At 41.1% G+C, this 19034-nt stretch overlaps 1 protein-coding gene across 3 annotated transcripts; it reads right to left on the bottom strand.

Moving 5' to 3' along the window:
- Nucleotides 1–5384: 5384 nt before the first annotated feature.
- On the bottom strand, nt 5385–18397 carry LOC131251650 (uncharacterized). Of its 3 annotated transcripts, XM_058252505.1 has the most exons (6): nt 18212–18397; nt 8382–8451; nt 8133–8268; nt 7641–7968; nt 6388–6528; nt 5385–6266 (listed from the first exon to the last, which is right to left on the bottom strand). In XM_058252505.1, the coding sequence occupies exons 1-6, from the start codon at nt 18303–18305 to the stop codon at nt 5620–5622; spliced, it is 1416 nt and encodes a 471-aa protein (XP_058108488.1). In that variant the 5' UTR covers nt 18306–18397; the 3' UTR covers nt 5385–5619. The 3 variants fall into 3 exon arrangements, with proteins under 3 accessions (XP_058108488.1, XP_058108490.1, XP_058108489.1); XM_058252507.1 differs by lacking the exon at nt 8382–8451 and having other exon boundaries at nt 18212–18336; XM_058252506.1 differs by lacking the exon at nt 18212–18397 and having other exon boundaries at nt 8374–8457.
- Nucleotides 18398–19034: the final 637 nt, after the last annotated feature.

Below are 19034 nucleotides of genomic sequence, written 5' to 3'. Positions count from 1 at the left end.
TGACATCCTATATTTTTCTGAGGTGTGGCCCACCTGAGTTGTGTATCTAGGTGATTTTTTTCCTTAATACCTAGAATCTATAAGCACACGTGATGAACGGAGGGAATTTACATAGGAAACATGGTGGGCCCAAATAGCTCGATAGTTGTACTCCCTACTCATCCTATAGATTTCTGTAGCTGCTGGTTGACCACTATCATTCAAGCTTTCTGGAGAATGATTGTTGTCCGTTGATGATCCATGACAAATGCATTAAGTTAAAACCCCGATGATGAGGTTTTGGTGACTCAGTGGCAGACGGTGTGTTTCAATATCCGACTCAGTTAAGCGTTAGATATATTTATAGGTACTTTTACTTTTACAAGTGGAATTTATATTTTATTAAAGAAAATTTTATAATTAACTACCTCATTAATTTAATATTTACATCCTGGTATCTTTTTCAAAAAGGTTTTTTTTTTTAAAAAATTTAATACCTCTTGCAAGTATTTTCATTCCACCACTTTTTCTTTTTTTTTTTTGTTAGCTTGTTAGTACACCCCACTGTCAGCTCACACTTCAGTATTAGCCACCCCCCACTAGGGACCGATACCAAGACTTCAGTGTTGAAACGGGTTTTCTTTCACTCAGTCTACCACTTGAGCTATGGATCAGCTGCTTTGTAACAGCAGATTGGTCCGCCATGGGAGCAAATGGCCGGCAACTTGGATGGGGTACACCATGGTGCCTGTGTGAAATTCATCCCAACCACTGGGTAATGGAAGGCAGTGGACTGATAACAATTTGATAAGAAAGTAGGCTTTCGAAAATCTTTTTGAAGAAGGTATTGGAATATAATTTTGATATTAATTTGGTAGTTGTTTGTAGAATTTCCTTGTTGTCTATATAATTATGGAATAACATTTTGAAAAACTTTGAAGGAATTTGATTTATTTTTTAAAAAAAAACAACAACAACTATTTTTTGTCTATATAATTATGGAATAACATTTTGAAAAATCACAAAAAAATAGAAATAGCTTAAATGATATGAATGAAACAAATACCAATGGACAGTAAATCATGGAAGGATTAATTATAATCCCCATACAAAACTCCCTGATGTCCAAGTATTTGGTGTGCTGGGCCACAGTGGTGTTTTTATGAGATCTTGCCAATAAAGCACAGCTATGCCACCATGAAAATGGGATGCTTCAAAAATCAAGTTGATCCAACTAATGGAATGGGGCATACAACAGAAAACCATGGAATACCACCCAAAAATTTATTACTGAAAGGCTTTAATCATCAATTGCCACAAAAAGATTTTAAAAAAGAACAAAAAATAAACAAATAAATCCCATATTGAATGGTTTTATGGACTGCTTTTTCAAGATATTGTGGTTGAAAGATGAACACCATTGTAGCCCCACACATACACCATTTCCGTTGTTTCCTGTGGTGTGGCCCACCTGAGTTGTAGATCTAGCTCTTTTTTCTTTTGTTTTTTTTGGCCCCATGCCTATATTTGATGATAGAACTGAACAGACGGAGTGGATTTTACATATACAACATAATGCACCACAACAAAACTTGGGGGCTGAAACTAGTGTTGTAGACCATTCCTGTCTTTATAAGCCGCAAATACCCCCATTAACGGAAGCGGATTGCGTGGTGTGCCACACACCAGCGACCTCATTGGTGTGTTGATCGTTATAATGTTTTGCAGGCCCACCATGATGTATGTCTTATATCCACACTGTCCATCAATATAACAGATCATTTTAGGGCATATCCTCAAAAAATGAGGCAGATCCAAAGCTCAAATGGACTACATCACTGAAAGCAGTGGGGATTGAACACCTAACATTGAAAACTTGTGGAGCTAGAAATTTTGGGTCAAGTTGATATTTGTGTTTTTCCTCTTCATCTAGATCTGTATGATCTCGTAAACAGGTTGGATGACAAATAAACATAACGGTGGATACTAGGAAGATTTCAACAGTGGGAGTCATTGTCCCGCTGCTTTATGTGATGTGGTCATCTTGAGCTTTGGATCTGCCTCATCCTTAGGTCATTCCCTGAAATGATATCATAAAATGTATGGACGGTGTGGATATAACCATACGTCATGGTGGGTCCACATAACCTGGTGATGTCAACACACCACATAGGTAGGTGGTGTGTGGCACACCACGTGTGTGGATTTCCTGTTAAAGCCTTTGGCAGTAAGTTTCTGTGCTGCACTGGAATATTAGGTGGGGCCATCAAATCCACCACGTCTTTCCATTTTCCCATATCATTTTTTTTAGGACATGAGATTAAAAAAATAAAAATAAAAAAATTAGGTGGATCCAAAACTCAAGTGTGTTGCACGAGAGTAAACAGTGGATATTCAGTAACCACCTATTAAAAATTAGTATCGATACAAAAGTTTCATATCAGGCTAAATATTTTGTGTTTTCACTTCGTTCAATGGGAATGAACTTAAAAACGGTTTGAATGGCATATAAACATCAAGGTGGAGCCCATCCAGCTTGAGGTTTGGATCCACCTGATTTTTGGTCTTATGTCTTAAGATGATCTGAAAGAATGGATGGGGTGAATTTTTCAAAAAGGTCATGTGCCCCTACCTAGCATCCCATAAAGGCTTTCAGAGAATGAGCCCAAAAATGAGGTAGATCTAAACCTTAGGGCCCACTGCGATGTCAGTGTGAAATCCACTCTGTCCATCAGTTTTGGCCAGCTGATCCAAAACTAAAGTGGACTATATCACAGGAAATGACACAGATCCAAACTCCAGGAGCTTCATCACAAGGCTGCTGCCATCCAAGGCCACCAGCCGTTACAATTGAAGAGAAGATGGCCTGGATCGGTTGGAGCCGTTGATCATAAGGCCCTAAGAAACCCAACGGTTGGTAACAATTCGGGGAGTGCGATGGTTTCACCTGTGATCGAGTTTTGGAGGGATCGTATCTTAGGAACATAGTTTGCAAATCCGGACTCAGCATGTGACTCAGTCACTCACTGGGTCAAGTCAATCCAGCGAGTCCCGAGTCAACCAGGTCGAGTTAACCTGGAAAAACAAGGCTGAGTCACCTGCCTCGTCCAACTGAACAGGCAGGTGATAGAGTGTGGCGAATCAATTCATTTATCTCATAGCCCAAGCCCTACTCTACTTGACATGGGTCTAGCCCTCCTCATGGGTCCCACTTCACATGAGTCTTGCCTCACATAAACCATCCACCTCACACAGGCCGCCCACCCGGAGTGTGCCCCCACTTCACATAAGCCAGTCCACTCGAACCAGGTGTGAAAATGCCCCTACATTAACGAGCCACAAAGGACCCATACTGGTCTCAAAGCCATGAGCATGGAGAAATCCAACCATTGATCTGACAAGTGATGACCTCCCAAATCAGATGATTTAATCATTTGATCAGTGGCCATAGATGGCCATAAGTAGCAGCTGACCAATGCCATGAATAATATCTGGCATGCCAAAATTTGAATTCTAAATTTCTAAATTTCAGTTAGCAATGAAATTTACTATATGAATAATAATATTATTTTGCATTGAACACTTCCTTGTTCATAGTTCAAGACCCCCAAGTATGATGATCCTTTTAATAACCCAATGGTGAAGGTTGGTAAGAGCAATTCAACTGTAGGAATGTGTGGGAAGGTTTATAGCGGTGCCAGTGACCTTTACTGAAGAGCAACAATCTATCCATCAGAAAACAAGGTCACATGCATTCCAGTGGAAGAGACCAACTGTTTTCCTCATGGAAGAGGATCCAGTACCACCAGATGTTGGCCCTGATACAGTCAGATCGATCCCAGCCAACCACCCTTTTGCTACTACAGTTAGATGAGCCCCAAACTCACAGCAGAGCGACTCAAAAACATGTGAGTCATTCTTTCTCCCCTTGTATCTTTTTTATAAGCAAATCAAAATGAAACCCAAGATAGCTTCTATATCAATAATTAATAAAGTAAAACCAACTTTCAAAATCGAACCACGAACCTATTTAAAAATATCAAAAGTTCCTTGAAACATAGTAAATAGTCAAAATTCATCAAGGTTTTCTTCATAAATTTCCTGCCGAGATTTTTCTTTTAAGCATTAATTTTGCTGCCTAAACAATGAAATTTCAGAAAATGTGAAAAAATAGTCATCGTAGATCTTGGAATGACCTTCAAAAGTAGCTGGAGAATTCTCAAAACGAACATACCAGGCATGAAGTTGTCTTGTGCAAGGTTGCTGTCTCTGTTCCTTGTAGAAATTGAAGATGGGGATCCTCTTTTTCCTAACATCTGTTTGTGGTGACTTCATCAGGCATTTGGGTTTTGGGCCCCCTGCCTTCTGATACTCCAGTGTTAGTCCTCACATTTGAGTTGGAAGACCATGATTAATCTCTGGGTAGAAACTTCTAACATGGGTCAACACATGAATCAGCTGTGGTAGCCTTCAAGACATTCACAACATGGTAATTTTGTTTGCGATCCTTGAAACAATTGTAACAATGCAAACAATCGATATTATTTTCGGAAGCAAATAATAAATAAATAAAATCATCTTCCATTCCTTCTAATGACCTTCATTAACTTATTTAGTATAATTTTATCTTGCCTAGTTGCTCTATTTTCTGATTGTTTAGCAGTACAACTAGAGGCAATCTTCTTGGTCATGCAGAGGAGTTTTTAGAAGGGTGAAATTGGACATAGGCTTCTCCAATTGAGGCCATATCTTCTTCTTCTTTAGCTTCTTTGATCTTGCGTTTTGTGATTTTTCGGTCCAGTTATCTCATCTATGCCGCTTCAGTAAAATTGCAGTTATCTTTCAAATAATAATAATAATAAGATAACGAAAAGAAAAACTAGCTAGTTGTGTATGCAATCATCTATTTATATAAGATAATTTAGTCTATATGCACACATGCAGCTGTTGCATATTTCTGCTGTTCTCTGTTTTGGGACGAATTGGGGCGGTCATGCTATGTTGTTCCCTTCATATGGTGAGCCAACGCTAATTGGGCTCATGGCATGCTGGAATGTGTTTGTTCAGACTTGCAGCTGGCACCTGCCCACATGACGTCCACACCATGAGCATGAATTGGCTAAAACATGCCCAACATGTGCCCCAAACTAATATTGTAAGTTCATATCCAATCAATCTATGGCCTATTTTTGGACAGTCAACCAAACGTTCAGTTCAGAGCAATGGTCCAGGAAAGAAGGCGTATGGAACAAATGCTTATAAACAGAAAATCAGTATATTTTTCTTATCCATGGCCCACCCTTGTAGTGGCCTACAGTTTCACTCGGACACATTACCTGATTTTACCATTAATAGGGTTGATACCATTAACCACAAAATCAGGTCTCTTCATCATACATATCTCCTTCCATTGGCAATGATTCAAGCTTCATTTGATATGAAATCAACTAATGATAGATACATAAATATTGTTAATGTGCTACCTCATACAGGAAAGTAACAAGCAACAATCCACACCAGTGAATTTTAAAGATGAGTAATTTGTTACCTCTACCAAATCAGCTCTCAGAATAGAAACCCCATCCTGAAAGCTGTCCCCATTGCCTTTGAATAACTTCAATGTAACTCCAACTTCAACCATCAGTTGAAGCCTTCATTGTCACTGTCCGCAAACATGGTGGCCATTTTCATGGCCAGCTTCGCAGCCATTTCCCTCCTCTGGAAATCGGGCATCAGTCTCAAGTTCTCACGCATACTACTAATCTCACACATCAACTGTTCCAAATCCTCCAAACCCAAATGCATGTCCTCCCCCAATTCACAGTCTTTAGTAATTTCCATTTTGGACTCTACCTGCAAAGAAGCTTCGAGCGCTTTAGTTTCAGACTCTTCTTGTAATGAAACTTCCGCTGATTTCCCTTTAGAACCTTCCTGCACCAGAACCTTGGTGGCTTTAGTTTCAGCCTCTTCCTGTAATGGAGCTTCAGAAGCTTTCCTTTCGTAATCTTCCTGCACCAGTGCTTTGGTGGCTTTGGTTTGGGTCTCTTCCTGTGCCAGAACTTTGGAGTTTGGGGTTTGAGCTTCCGCCACATCGCCAGCCTCATGATTTTGATCTTGACCTTGGATTGGAACATTTCCATTAATCGATGGCCCTGCTTCTGTATTTATAGGTTGAGGAAGGTCATTAAAGGCAACCCATTCATCAATGCCATCCCAAGGTTCAGCAGAACCCCTGGATAGAAGTTCATACTCGATTTCGTAATCAGATTCTTCATCATCTGACAAATCTGGTGGAAGAGAGCAAGAATAAAATGACTTGGAAAACGAGTAATCATAAACAACTTAACAATCATCATCAATAGTAAAAATAAAAGATTTTGATGATTTTTAGAAGGGAATGGGAATTACTGGAGGCAGACGCATCTTTTGCAACTGGGAATGGTCGAGATATCCCATTTCCAGATTTCAGAATCATCCCTGGCCACATATGAGCAGAAAGAGCTCCATATAGCCGTTCTACTCCTTGCGAATCGCCATCAACCGACAAGCCTGTCAAAAGAAAAGGAAAAGAAAGAAACAAAATAACTTAGAAACCTCCTTTCCAATTTGGGCGAAAAAAAACAAGTATACATCAAGAACAGAGAAAAAAGAAAAAGAAAAGAAATAACAGAAAGAACTTCTTAGAAACCAAACCTCCTTCCAATTTGAACAAAAAAGTATACATCAAGAACAGAGCTTCGCTAAGTGCACATACATGTGCAATAAAGCTCGTGTACACTGCACACATGCACCAACATGGCACATACATGCAAGATCTAATCCATCCATCAGGTTTGTCAGAAAATAAAACCTGGCCCACAGCATGCAAGATCTAATCCATCCATCAGGTTGGTCTGATCTTGTACAGGTTCTCCCAAAATAAAACCTGGTCCAATCGACATGTGGGCCCCGGTATTGGAAACAGGTGGATGTGTTAGAAAACTTCGGCTAATATTTTCAGAGCTGTACATTTGTTTTGCAAACTGTGGCCCACATGACCAATGGATCAGCCTGTTACTTTGGCTACGACATTGATACAGTGATGCCATTCTAATGGATGGATTGCGAGTAAGGATCTAATAAAAATAAGCTGAGTAAGGATCAACCATAGGTACCTTGTGACATTTGAAATTAGATCACCATCAGCAAAAACAAGCCCTTTCTTCCACTTGTGCTAACTTGAGAAACAATACTGGGAAAATGTTGGGAAAAAAGAAAGGAAAAAAATAAAATAAAATCCACCACACCATGATTGGTAGAGTACAGTGTGCCCCACCCAAATGTCATGTCTCATCTTGTTGGGAGGCACTATATGGGGCCAAACAGGGGCACTGGATTTTTATTTTATTTTCGGCTGCAAGATGTCTCCTAAATCATGCTCAAGGATTAAACATAAGACACTGATGCAATAAAGAGTGACCTAAGACAACACTAAAATTGAAAAAGAACATTTTTGTACATCCAGTGAGACTGCCCTAAATAATGTGCTTTAACAATGACCACTGAGGATTTCATGCTGAACAGCCAGAGAAATAAGGATTGCAGAAAAATCATAAAAGAAAAAAGGATGCAGAAGAACAGATAAAAATTCAAGGCTCAGATAATAAACAGAAGCACCTCACATTTGTCAAAGTCAGCATTGGATGCACAAGCTTCGATGTATTCAATATTATGTTGACTGCACCATTCCAAACATGATCTCCTCATCTCCCATGATGATTCTTCATCCCCTAACAAACTACTTCCCTCAGTTTCAAGAATCCCATAATCCAAATATTCCGGATGAGGATCGCTAGAGGACTCCCCACACTTATGCAGACGTCTTCTATACTCTGTGTGAGCAATGTGACCAGGCAAAAGATCTGCTTTGTTCCCAATGCATAATAATATTTCAAACTTCTGAATATCAATCCCAGCTACCCAATCTTGGATAACAGCAAAAGATGATAGCTGCAGAGAATGTCAACATATGTAAGATCATCTGCACTAGCCCATTGCTAGCACATCTTCTGGCTATTAGTTGCAAATTTGGAAGTTTTCATGTACTAGCAACTGAAGACGCATATATATATATATATATATATATAAAAGCACAAGAGAGATGTGGCACTAACATCACTCATGTCAAAAACCATCACCAGGGAAGCCACCTGCTCCGGAATTGTCAATGTCCCTTCAGAAAATCCATCACCAAGATGTGCCATCCATATCGAGAGATCAGCAGAATAATACTTTGTATCAATAGTCCACCTATTTAAATGAATCCGTGTAAGAAAAGCTCATTAGAAAATTAACATGTATTATTACATACACGAATTAAAAATGCATAACATTCAGCTGTTGGAGAAACAATACTTAGGTACCCATAGCAAAGAGTTTCTGATGATAAATCAGAGGCTTCTGACGCTTCTGATAAATCAACTGAAAGCAACCCTACAATCAATAAGATAAAATGAGAATTGTCAGATTATATATGGCTTACAAACAAACAAAGATGCACAGGCAACTCGCTAACTGCAAATGCCTTTAGGCAAGAAATACAATGAAGAAGCGAGCAGCAGAAACAGTAACAAGTAATTGCTAAAGTATGAAAACAGCCCCATGTAGCAGCACTTAAAATAAAGAATCCACAAATGACCAAACAAGAACTGTTCACCTAACATCTATTGCAGGTGAACTTCACATGCAATGAATGCATGCAGAGGTGCGAATACCTCAAGTGTTTGATGCCCGAACCATAATTCGCCATGTAGATCACCTGGCCCCAATAATTAGGTAGGGCCACTCATCGGGTGGGCAACCCTAAATGAAAACAATGGGTGGTTTAAATCAAAACTACCTGCAGTCTGATTTTGCATACACTTTCGGCCCACCTGAGTAGTGAACTGCCCTGATTTTGCCGACAAATATTCTTCATAGTTGGCCCGCCTTTACATGATACACTGGCAAGTGTGCATCCATGCATGTGAAGCTCCTATGCACTGTGTTGCAGTTGAACATCCTCTTACAGAATACATCGTAAAAAATTAAAAATTAAAAATTAAAAAAAAACAAAAAAACAAAAAAACAAAAAGAAGAAGAAGAAGAAGAAGAAGAAGAAGATAGTTCCACAGGAGATTGGAAACTGAATAAATAAATAAAGACTGTTAACATGAAGACATTCTGTGATTTTAGAAAATTATATGAGATCACTTGACATTCTCCTGACAACAGCAGCAACAAAGAAGCATTATTTCCACATATTCATAAGAAACAGAATAGTTTAGTTGAAGCACCATACATTATTACTGAAAAGAAACACATGTGGACCCAAGATGCAAGTAACAATTCAGACAGAATCAAAGTATAACCAGGTTAGTGGCCATCAAACAAGACAATAGGTAGTTGGAAGGCCCTAAACCAGAATGAGAACGAGAGGAAGAAGAAGATGCCAACACTCTGATACAATTTCATCGTTTTCTCTCAACACTTGCATGTTTGATAGTGTCAAGAAGAACCTCACGCAGTATGAACTTCTTTGACTTTCTTAAGAAAAATCCAACTTGATTTGGATAATGGGTCCACCAAAATGGGTGTCACACAAAATTTTCATCTAGATGTGCTTTTCACCACAATTTCGTAGGGAAAGGCACAATGTTTAATATGACTAAATCTAGTAATTTGGACTTCTCAAGAATTTTCAGGATGGGCACAACCAAATGCCACAATTTTTCAAGCACAGGGAGGACAGATTTCTCTTGTTTGTTATCAATTATCATAGGTGACTCCTTCCATTATCAACAAAACTAAAACACGGATCCATCTTGTACTCCTGAGCCTACTTCCTATGTATTTACTACAGTGAGGAATTATAGATTCTCAACCCGACAATACAGATAGCATCCAAGGGCCCTGTCTCACAACAACTTGAGCCCATGGTCCACTCATCTACAGTCAGTCTGTCTATCCAGGCCCCACCATGGATCGGCCATGCCTCAAAAGATCTCATGGATCAGAAATTCCAAGGATTGGACATTTTCTTCAGTTGGATGTTTAAAAAACGAAGCTGGCTCCTGGAGAGAATTGTGGTGGACTAGTGACTTCCCACAAAGGTAGATCTTCCAAAACATTTTTCCTTTCCTTCTTTCACATGTTTTTCTTGATCATAAAATCTTCCATGAGATCCGAATCCCATTTTATAACAGTTGGAATCCTCCACAAAATGTTCAGATTCCTACTTCCTATCCGTTGTGGGCGAAACGGCTCTCCCCAATTAATTTCCTTTTAAGTCTTCTGACATGTTTAGCCATCAATCTCCACAATTAGCAACTGATTGAGGATCCATAGCCACATGGACCAACATCTTCTACTTTCTTTTTTTTTCAAAAGCAACGATTCATTAGAAAAAGAAAAGGCGCTGCCGAGATGGCAGAAACCAGATTACAGGCCTAAGAAAAGAAAATTACAGTCCTTAAGATTCGAAACAGACACAGCCCATTCAATAAGGAGGTTTTTGGCCCGAGACCCAACAAGTTGAGCTGAAGCGTGAACGTTGTTAAAACATCGGTCATTCCTTTCCATCCAAACAGCCCACCAAATCGCAAGAATCGCCATTCTCCATATACTCGATTTTGATTTCCCCAGTTTGACCCCATGCCAATATGGAAGTAAGGAGTAGACGGTATTAGGAAGGCAACCACTAACATCGAATCTCTGAAAAAAATCCAGCAGGATGTGCGATATGAGAGGGCAGTGGAGCAATAAATGATCCACCGTTTCCTCATCGTTCATACAGCAAAGACAAATATTCGGAAGTTGCATGCCTCTCTTCTTGAGATTATCAACCGTTAGAATCCGATTTCTAGTCGCCAACCACCCAAAACAGATATACTTAGGGGGAGCCTGGTATTTCCAAATAAACGAATGCACCGAGGATACAGGGATGGAGGAAGGGGAAAAGACGGAATAAAGCGATTTAACTGAAAATTGATTGGATTTCTCCCCTTTCCAGATAAGCTTGTCTGGTTCGTCCCTAGTAGGCATTGACGAGTAGAGGCAATTGAGGAGGGCAGCGTATTCCTCCAGCTCCCAATCGTGAAGATTTCTAAAGCAATTAATTTCCCACACAGTGCCGGCAGCTGTATGAGAGTAGAAACAATTAATTGGCTGGTCCTTGAGGACTGCAATGCGGTAAATGTTCTGGAAACTGTTTTTGAGGGGCGTGTCACCGATCCAATGGTCGTCCCAAAACCTTATGGCAGCGTCGTTCCCAAGCTGGAACCCAATATTTTGAATAACTGTCTTTTTGACCCGCAAAATACCTTTCCAGAGGAAGGAAGCTCTGTACCGCGAAGAATCGTTGGTCCACCAACCCCCAGGAGACGATCCATGTTTACCTTTGAGCACAGAATTCCACAGCGCGTCCGGCTCAGTACCCATCCGCCAAGTCCATTTACCGAGGAGAGCCCGATTCATCGTCTTTAAGTTTCTAATGCTGGCACCACCCTCATTAAAATGAGAGAAGACTTCTTTCCATTCCAATAAATGGAATTTTTCCTGGAGCTCCTCACCGCTCCAGAGAAAGTTTCTTCTCAGCTTTTCTATTCTTTGGAGAACCTGAAGGGGGGCAGGTAAAGAGGGATATAAAATAGACAGGAGAGTTAGACAGCGCAGCTTTGATGAGCATCAGTCTTCCCCCGATCGATAAGTAGCGAGTCTTCCAAGAATCGAGCATGTTGTTGAATTTCTGAATCACGCGATCCCACATAGTAGTCGGAGGGGGGCCTATCGATAGAGGAAGGCCCACGAAAAAGGTCGGAAAGGAGGACAGGGAGCAGCCGAGAATGGAAGCATAATAGGAGCGATCAGCGTCAGTGCAATTAACACCAAATACTCTGGACTTTGACATATTGATTCTTAAACCAGACATTGCCTCGAAGCATTTTAAAGTTGTCTGCCGATTTTGCACTGATAAAGGGTCTGCTTCCACCATAATTAGGATGTCGTCGGCAAATTGGATGTGAGAGATTGTCGATGGAACACCCGGAATCGCAACTCTTTTGAATAGACCTGCACTTTCACCCTTAGAGATCATCTGGGATAAGGCCTCTCCAATCATAAGAAACGGGAGGGGAGATAAAGGGTCTCCTTGGCAGAGTCCTCTAGAAGAAGGGAAAAAACCTTTGGGGGTCCCATTGAGAAGGACAGAGAAATGGGCTGATTCAAAACAGGCATGCATCCACCGTTTCCATTTTCTACCGAAACCCAATCGACTGAGCATGTATGATAGGAAGCTCCAATCAGTGTGATCATATGCTTTCTCAATGTCCAGCTTAAGGAAGATGAATTTGTCTCTCGAATTATGACAAGTGTGGAGGGCTTCGTTAGCGATCAGCGCCCCGTCGATGATTTGACGCCTCTTGATAAAAGCGTTCTGATACTTAGATATGATCTTGCCCATGACTGTCGACAATCTGGTTACCAGAATTTTGGCTAGGATTTTGTAGGGACTGCTAATGAGGCTGATCGGCCTATATTTAGCGAATGAACACGCGCCAACAACTTTCGGGATGAGGGCGATGAAGGAGGCGCCAAGGCCCTTAGATAGCTTGTTCCTAGAATGGAATTCGTGGAGGAATTGCATAATGTCATTTCGAATCGTGTGCCAAAATAATTGATAGAAACCGATAGGAAACCCGTTAGGACCCGGGGATTTGTCCCCACCCATCGCTCTAATCGCCGTAATAGCCTCTTCCTCAGAGAAGGGTATTTCCAAAGAAGCCGCTTCTTCAGCTTGAAGAGAGAAGAAAGGGATACCATTAAGAAGGGGTCTGTTCCAGCCCTCTGCTGTATAAATGGATTTGAAATGAGCCACTGCACATTCGGCAATCTCATCCTTATCGTTGATCTCCCTTCCGTCGACTGCAATGTTGTAAATAGCTTTGGCCCGAGCTTTCATACTTACTAGATTGTGAAAATACTTCGTATTTCGATCGCCCTCTGCAATCCATTTTGCCCTCGCTTTCAAATTCCATGTGATTTCATCTTGAAGTGCCCTGGAAGATAATTCCTGAATTATTACTATACATCTGGAGAGAATGTGAATAGGGATTTCATTATCGATGACACCAGTGTCGATTGATTGAAGTTCCGAAAGAAGGGCTTCCGATTCTTGGTTCCTTTTGCTAAGCACTTCGGCCTTCCATCCTTTAATCTTCTCCTTAAGTAACCGGAGCTTGCAGAGTAGTCTGTGACCAACGAAGCCGTCGACCTGAAATCCCGACCACCACTCCTCAAGCTTCTGTTCGAACCCCCCGATCTCCAACCAGGCTGTATTGAATTTGAATGGTTTGGGGCCCCAGTCAATATCGTCCAACAAAATCAGAATCGAACAGTGGTCCGAGGTGGTTCTAGGGAGGGCAATCTGCGCTACGAAAGGGAAAGCGTCAATCCATTCCGTGGATAGGAGGAACCTGTCAAGCCTGGATTGGATCGGATTGCGGCGGCCATCGGACCAAGTAAATTTGGCAGCAGAGAGCGGGAGGTCAACCAATTGCTGCTGCTGGATCCAATCAGAGAAAGCCGCCATTGTTGGAGTGGATCGCCTTTTTCGAGAGTGCTCCCCAGAGAATCGAATCACGTTGAAGTCTCCAACGATACAGCAAGGACCTGAAAATAATTGTCTCATTACAGGCAACTCATCCCAGAAGAGCGGTCTAAGAGAATCAACATTAGGGCCATATACAGCAATAATGAGACAACAGAAGGTTGAGGACTTATCTTGCAATAAACATACCGTCGAGAAATCGCCCTTGACCGAGTGCTGCAGGTCCCACTGAGAAGATTTCCAGGCAATGAGGATGCCGCCTGAGGACCAGTCTGCGTCTCTCGCCACAAAATTGGCATCGTTGGAGTGCCATAAAGAGGCCAGGAGACTGTTTGAGAAGGATGACACTTTAGTTTCCTGAAGGCATAATACGTCTGGATTCTTTCGCCTAATGGATTCCTTAATGAGTCACCGCTTCTGCCTGGAACCCACCCCACGCACATTCCAAGAGATGATTTTCATTGGGACACTGCTCTTCCTCGAGAACCCTTCCTTCCACATCTGGAAGACAACGCGAGAGAAGCCATAGGCATTGATTGAAGACTTAAGAGCTCGCGTTTGGACGCAACCCGAGGAGGATGTTTGATCGGGGTCTTCGGCAAAGGTAGGGGTCGGCCTCTGTCTTCGATATAATGAAAAAGACCTATATAATCTTCTGGGCGGGTGCCGAACGATAAGCCTAAGGACCTTCCAACGTGATTTACAGCGTCCCTAATCCACCTCTTGTTTTGCATCTTGTCAAAAATTTCCTCTCTGCTTTTTCCTTCCGTGAGTAATGGCAGGGAATGAGATTGTTGCTTGTGGGCGGGTTGTGCCCGCACCTGAAGTGGTTTAGCTTTGATAATGTCACTAGGCCGCTCTTCCTGAAAGAGAGTCAGGGGGCCCATATCAGCCCAATCTTGACCCTTGATGCAGAAGTGAAGGGTGAAGAAGGGCAAGAGTCGGCACCTTGAGATTCAAAGATCAAACTTTCAGAGAATTCCCCGCTAGGCTGAGTGTTGTCCGTCGATGAGAGCTGACGGCTTTGCGAAGGGTGATGGATAGGCGATGAGGTGATTTGGGGCGGGCGAGGGGATGAAGTAGAGGCTTGGTCCGAATTAGGGACATATCGGGGATGATGAGGAATGGGTTCAGTAACAGAGAAAGGGAGCCGTTTGTTGTTAGGGAAAGTAATACGGGTTGAGAGCGGACCCGGGTCCCCGAAGTCATTTAGAGACGTTAGCCTGGGCATAACGACATCATTTTCCACGTGGGGGGCTGAGATGCGCTCATCAGCAATTTCGAGGGCCACACGTCGAGCCGGAGCAGAGGGCACGCATTTAGAAAGGTATCATAAAACTTGCTCCCAATAATCGCGTATTTACCTTTCATGATCACATTGCCCATCAGAGGTTTTCCTCACTTCCGCATATATACAACTCATGGTTTAACAACTGAGTGCCACAAAATTGAAGGCCCACACATATGTTAGAAGTGTAGAAATATATGTAATTGTGTTTGTGTGTGTGTTTTGTATTCCTATGGAGCATTTTATGTTTCTCTCAGGTTAATACATACATGTGTGTGTGTTTGTCAAGAGAGTAACATACAACTCTCTCTCTCTCTCTCTCTCTCTCTCTCTCTCTCTCTCTCTCTCTCTCTCTAAGATCATACAACCTCTACTTGGTATCCGAGCGGTTTGCGGACGTGATCATAGTCTATGATAGTCGGGCCCACTATTGACATCATTCATACATGCGGATGATGTCAGCAGGGTACGGCCAAGCAGCCCCTTGAAGATGACAATTATAGGATCTAAAAGAGAATGATTTTAAAAGAATATTAGTGATTTTTCTATAATTTTTGGATAAGTTTTTTGCGGTATTTCAGCGAAAATAGAGAAATGTCGAAAAAAGTTCAGATTTTGCTTTTCTTGTTGTGTTGTTTTTCAAAGGGTTTTTTAGGCAAAATTTTCACAAAGAGTAGGTGCAGTTGATCATGTGCAATCACCCAAAAATAAGAATCATGAAATTTTGTTGAGATTTGGGTGTGCTATGATGTTTTTTTATAAGAAATTGGTGTTGTCAGCCCTTTTTTGGGGTTTTTTATGGAATTTATGTGCCTTATGTTCTGATGTTATGAAGCTATGAAATGAGGTGTAGAATTATGTTGAAGATGGTGATTACGTAGTTGGTGTTTTCGTTCTGTTACTACACAAACTGTTTGACATAATACTTGACCCAACTTGACATAGAGGATTTCTACAAGTAGTGGAGCTTTCCTTTTCCGTACATCCCCCCCCCCCCCTTTTATTGGGTCTTTATTGTTAGTTGTGGGTGTAATTCAGTCACATAGTGTTGCAACCATGTGTCCTTACATGCCACTGTGTATGTATCCTCTCAAGTGTTGTGAGTTGTGAGTGTAGTTCACTCATTTATTGTGCAATAATGTACGTGTTTATGAGAGGATTTTGCATGTGAACGATGGTTTGGTAACTCAATGGTTGTCAAGTTTGGTTATGGCCTCCGATTGTAAAAGAAAATTCAACGAACGGAGAAAGTTCAAGCGATATTCTACGGATAACCAACAATTGAAGATCTTATATCCTGCCATGTTGTGTTTGAGGGGAGCACAGCTCATGATGATCGTCATCATCATATTCGTATGTGTTTCAAGCTGGGCATGATCAATATCCATGCTCCAGCTTAAGGCAGAGCGTGGAAATACATATAATTGTGTTTGTGTGCATATGTATATTTTGTACTCCTATAGAGCATTGTATGTTTCTCTCAAGTTAATATATGTATGTGTGTATTTGTCAAGAGACTAAAATACAACACCACTTTTCTTTTCTCCATTCCTATTAACTCTTAAGATCATCAACTTCTACTAGATATGTGTGCGCTCGAAAGCCAATAGTTCACATGTTGATGGATCCTATTTATTGATGACCACTTAATCGAATGGAATATACTTTTGTCTTTCATCATTAATTATGTGTGAAACTTATGCATTAAATAGGTAGCAGGTTATAGGGATTCCTTAAGGAAGCTCTCTTGTGGGTACATGGGGAAAGAATTAAGTGGACACAACAACCACCATGGCTAAGGGAGAGTTGTCTCCACGGTACTCGAGTACCCTAAATTACATAACTATTTCATCAGGTTTGGGCATCCGGAGATTTAGTTTTGTGATTATCTTATGTGTAGAACCAATGCTGAGTTGGGATGGATCAATCTCCACCACCGGGCATCTCCTATAGTGAAGCTTCATAATTCGGCAATTACATCAGTGGAAATTGGCAAGACTCCAGCAAAGGAAAACTAGCAATAGTATCAGCAGGGTTTACATGTTGACATCGAATGCACAGGATTCCACATAGGAATAAGCAAGAATTGATAAATTAGTTCAATACATTCTGGAAAACGACAAGAAATTTAAAAAAAAAAAACAAAAACAAAAACAAAAAATACATACTTATAGTGGTCACTTCCTAGGCCACTGGGGAATCTCTAAACTTTGAATTAACCCAATCAAATTTGTGATTATCTAATGACATATCCTAATTGAATCTCTAAAGTTGGTAACTTGAATCAATAGTGTCTCTACAAAATAGGAAATGAAGGGCGCCAAACATGGGGCCCACAAATGTGGGGCCAAACACGAGGGCCGGAGTGGATGGTTCAGATCCAGCAACAATCTGGCTACTTCACCTGTGGCCATAAAATAGATGGTTATTAAAGAGAAACACAGCAATTGTCAACACCCAACTGAAAAAACAATCATCAAAGATTGGATGGCTAGGATCCTCAAATCTCTGAGTTCAGGGGCACGGTCCATCCACAGTGGGACCCATCAGATCAACAGCCCGGATCACTAAGTCCTGACCACTTCTACAAACTGAAAATGCGAGGATACTATAAATAACATATAATTCCTCCATAGATAACAAATCTGTAATAGAAGAAGCAGTAGAGATTGTGGAAATATGTGAGCATTCATTTCTCATATTCCTTCAAAATCATACTACATGAGCTGGACTTTGTCAGAGACATGGCACATGTAGAAAATTTTGATTTTGCAGGGCCCACCTATTTGAGGAATTCCTTGCTGCTTACCTTTAAGTAACTGTTCCGCATTACAAGTATTTTGAATACCTGGCCCCACTTTTATGGCCCACCAGATGATTGGTTTGGCCTAAAAATCAGCTCAACTATTTATCTAGGTAGGCTTAGCAAAATGACATACTTTTTTCCAAGCTTTTTTTACGTGTCAATCAAATTTTGGAACGATTCCCTACTCCAATCTCTGCTTGGTATGAATATACAGCTTCTTACCTATAACTAACTTACAAGTTACCCAAACATAAAAACCAACTTACATATAAAAGACTTGCAGCTTACATCCAAACAAGATTATCTTTAAGTAAGTTACTTACAGTTACTTTAACCTGTAAGTAAGTTACTTACAACTTAAAGAACTTACGGGGATCCAAACGTGCCCTAAGAGAACGAAATAAAATATGAAATTTTCAAATTCAATTTCCGCAGCTTTAACTTCCGAATCGAAATTTCCATGAAGAACACAAAATTCAGATTTACAGAACGGGTATCCTGAGAGAGAGATTACTAGAGAGAAGGGTTCGCTTTCCGACGTTAGAAGATCCGACGATGAAGATTCCAGGCCTGCTCTCAAGAGATGATCGATCGTGTTGAACAGCCATCTCAAAAACCTAGATCGGCCGGTTTTGGTTTTTTTTAACCCGAGAGAGAGAGAGAGAGAGAGAGAGAGTGTGTGTCGGAAGCCTGCGGCGTTAACTTCGCAGAATAATCTCTGCTTGGGGCCTTATTTTTCTATTTTGCAATTGACAAATACACGCGGATTGCCTGTGTCTAATCGGAAGCTGTGCGGGACCCACAGAGATTCCCGTGATAAATCCAATCCGTTCATCAGTTGTCCAAGACCACAATAGTATATAACTCCAAAAATTAGGAAGATCCAAAACTCATGTATGCCACATCACGTGAAACAGTGGGAACGGAAACGTTCACCGTTGAAACCTTCCTGGAGTTGACCATGATCATGATTTTTATATATCCGAACTGTTCATAGGGTTATTACCACTCAGATAAACTGTAGGCATAAATATCATCTTGAAAATTGTGGGCCCCACAGTTTCCAATGGTGGTGTTTAATCACAGCTGTTTTGTGTGGTGTGGCCCATATGAGTTTTGGATCTGCCTGATTTTTAGATTTCTGCCCTATCGTGGTCTTGCAGAATTGATGGACGGAGTGGATTTGCCACGGGAACCCTGTGAGGCAGGCGTCCGATCACCCTTTTACTTGCAAAAGGCGAAGGCCCTCCGTGACAGGAAGCGGATTGCCTGTGACCCCGGACACAGGGATATACGAGTAATATACGAGTGTTACTCGAGTAACACCTCATCGGATA

The sequence above is a fragment of the Magnolia sinica genome, chromosome 7, assembly GCF_029962835.1.
Source record: "Magnolia sinica isolate HGM2019 chromosome 7, MsV1, whole genome shotgun sequence".
In the NCBI taxonomy this organism is placed as follows: Eukaryota; Viridiplantae; Streptophyta; class Magnoliopsida; order Magnoliales; family Magnoliaceae; genus Magnolia; species Magnolia sinica.
The sequence above is the reverse complement of the archived record's forward strand: the minus strand, read 5'-3'. Positions and strand labels throughout refer to the sequence as shown.

Bases quoted from the DNA above. Each gene is read 5' to 3' on its own strand.
- LOC131251650 (XM_058252505.1), bottom strand. From the start codon at position 18,305: ATGGCTGTTCAACACGATCGATCATCTCTTGAGAGCAGGCCTGGAATC. The intron at 8,452-18,211 runs GTAATCTCTCTC...TATTGATTGTAG, and splicing joins AAAGCGAACCCTTCTCTCTA to GGTTGCTTTCAGTTGATTTA. The intron at 6,267-6,387 runs GTAATTCCCATT...CTCTTCCACCAG, and splicing joins AAAAGATGCGTCTGCCTCCA to ATTTGTCAGATGATGAAGAA.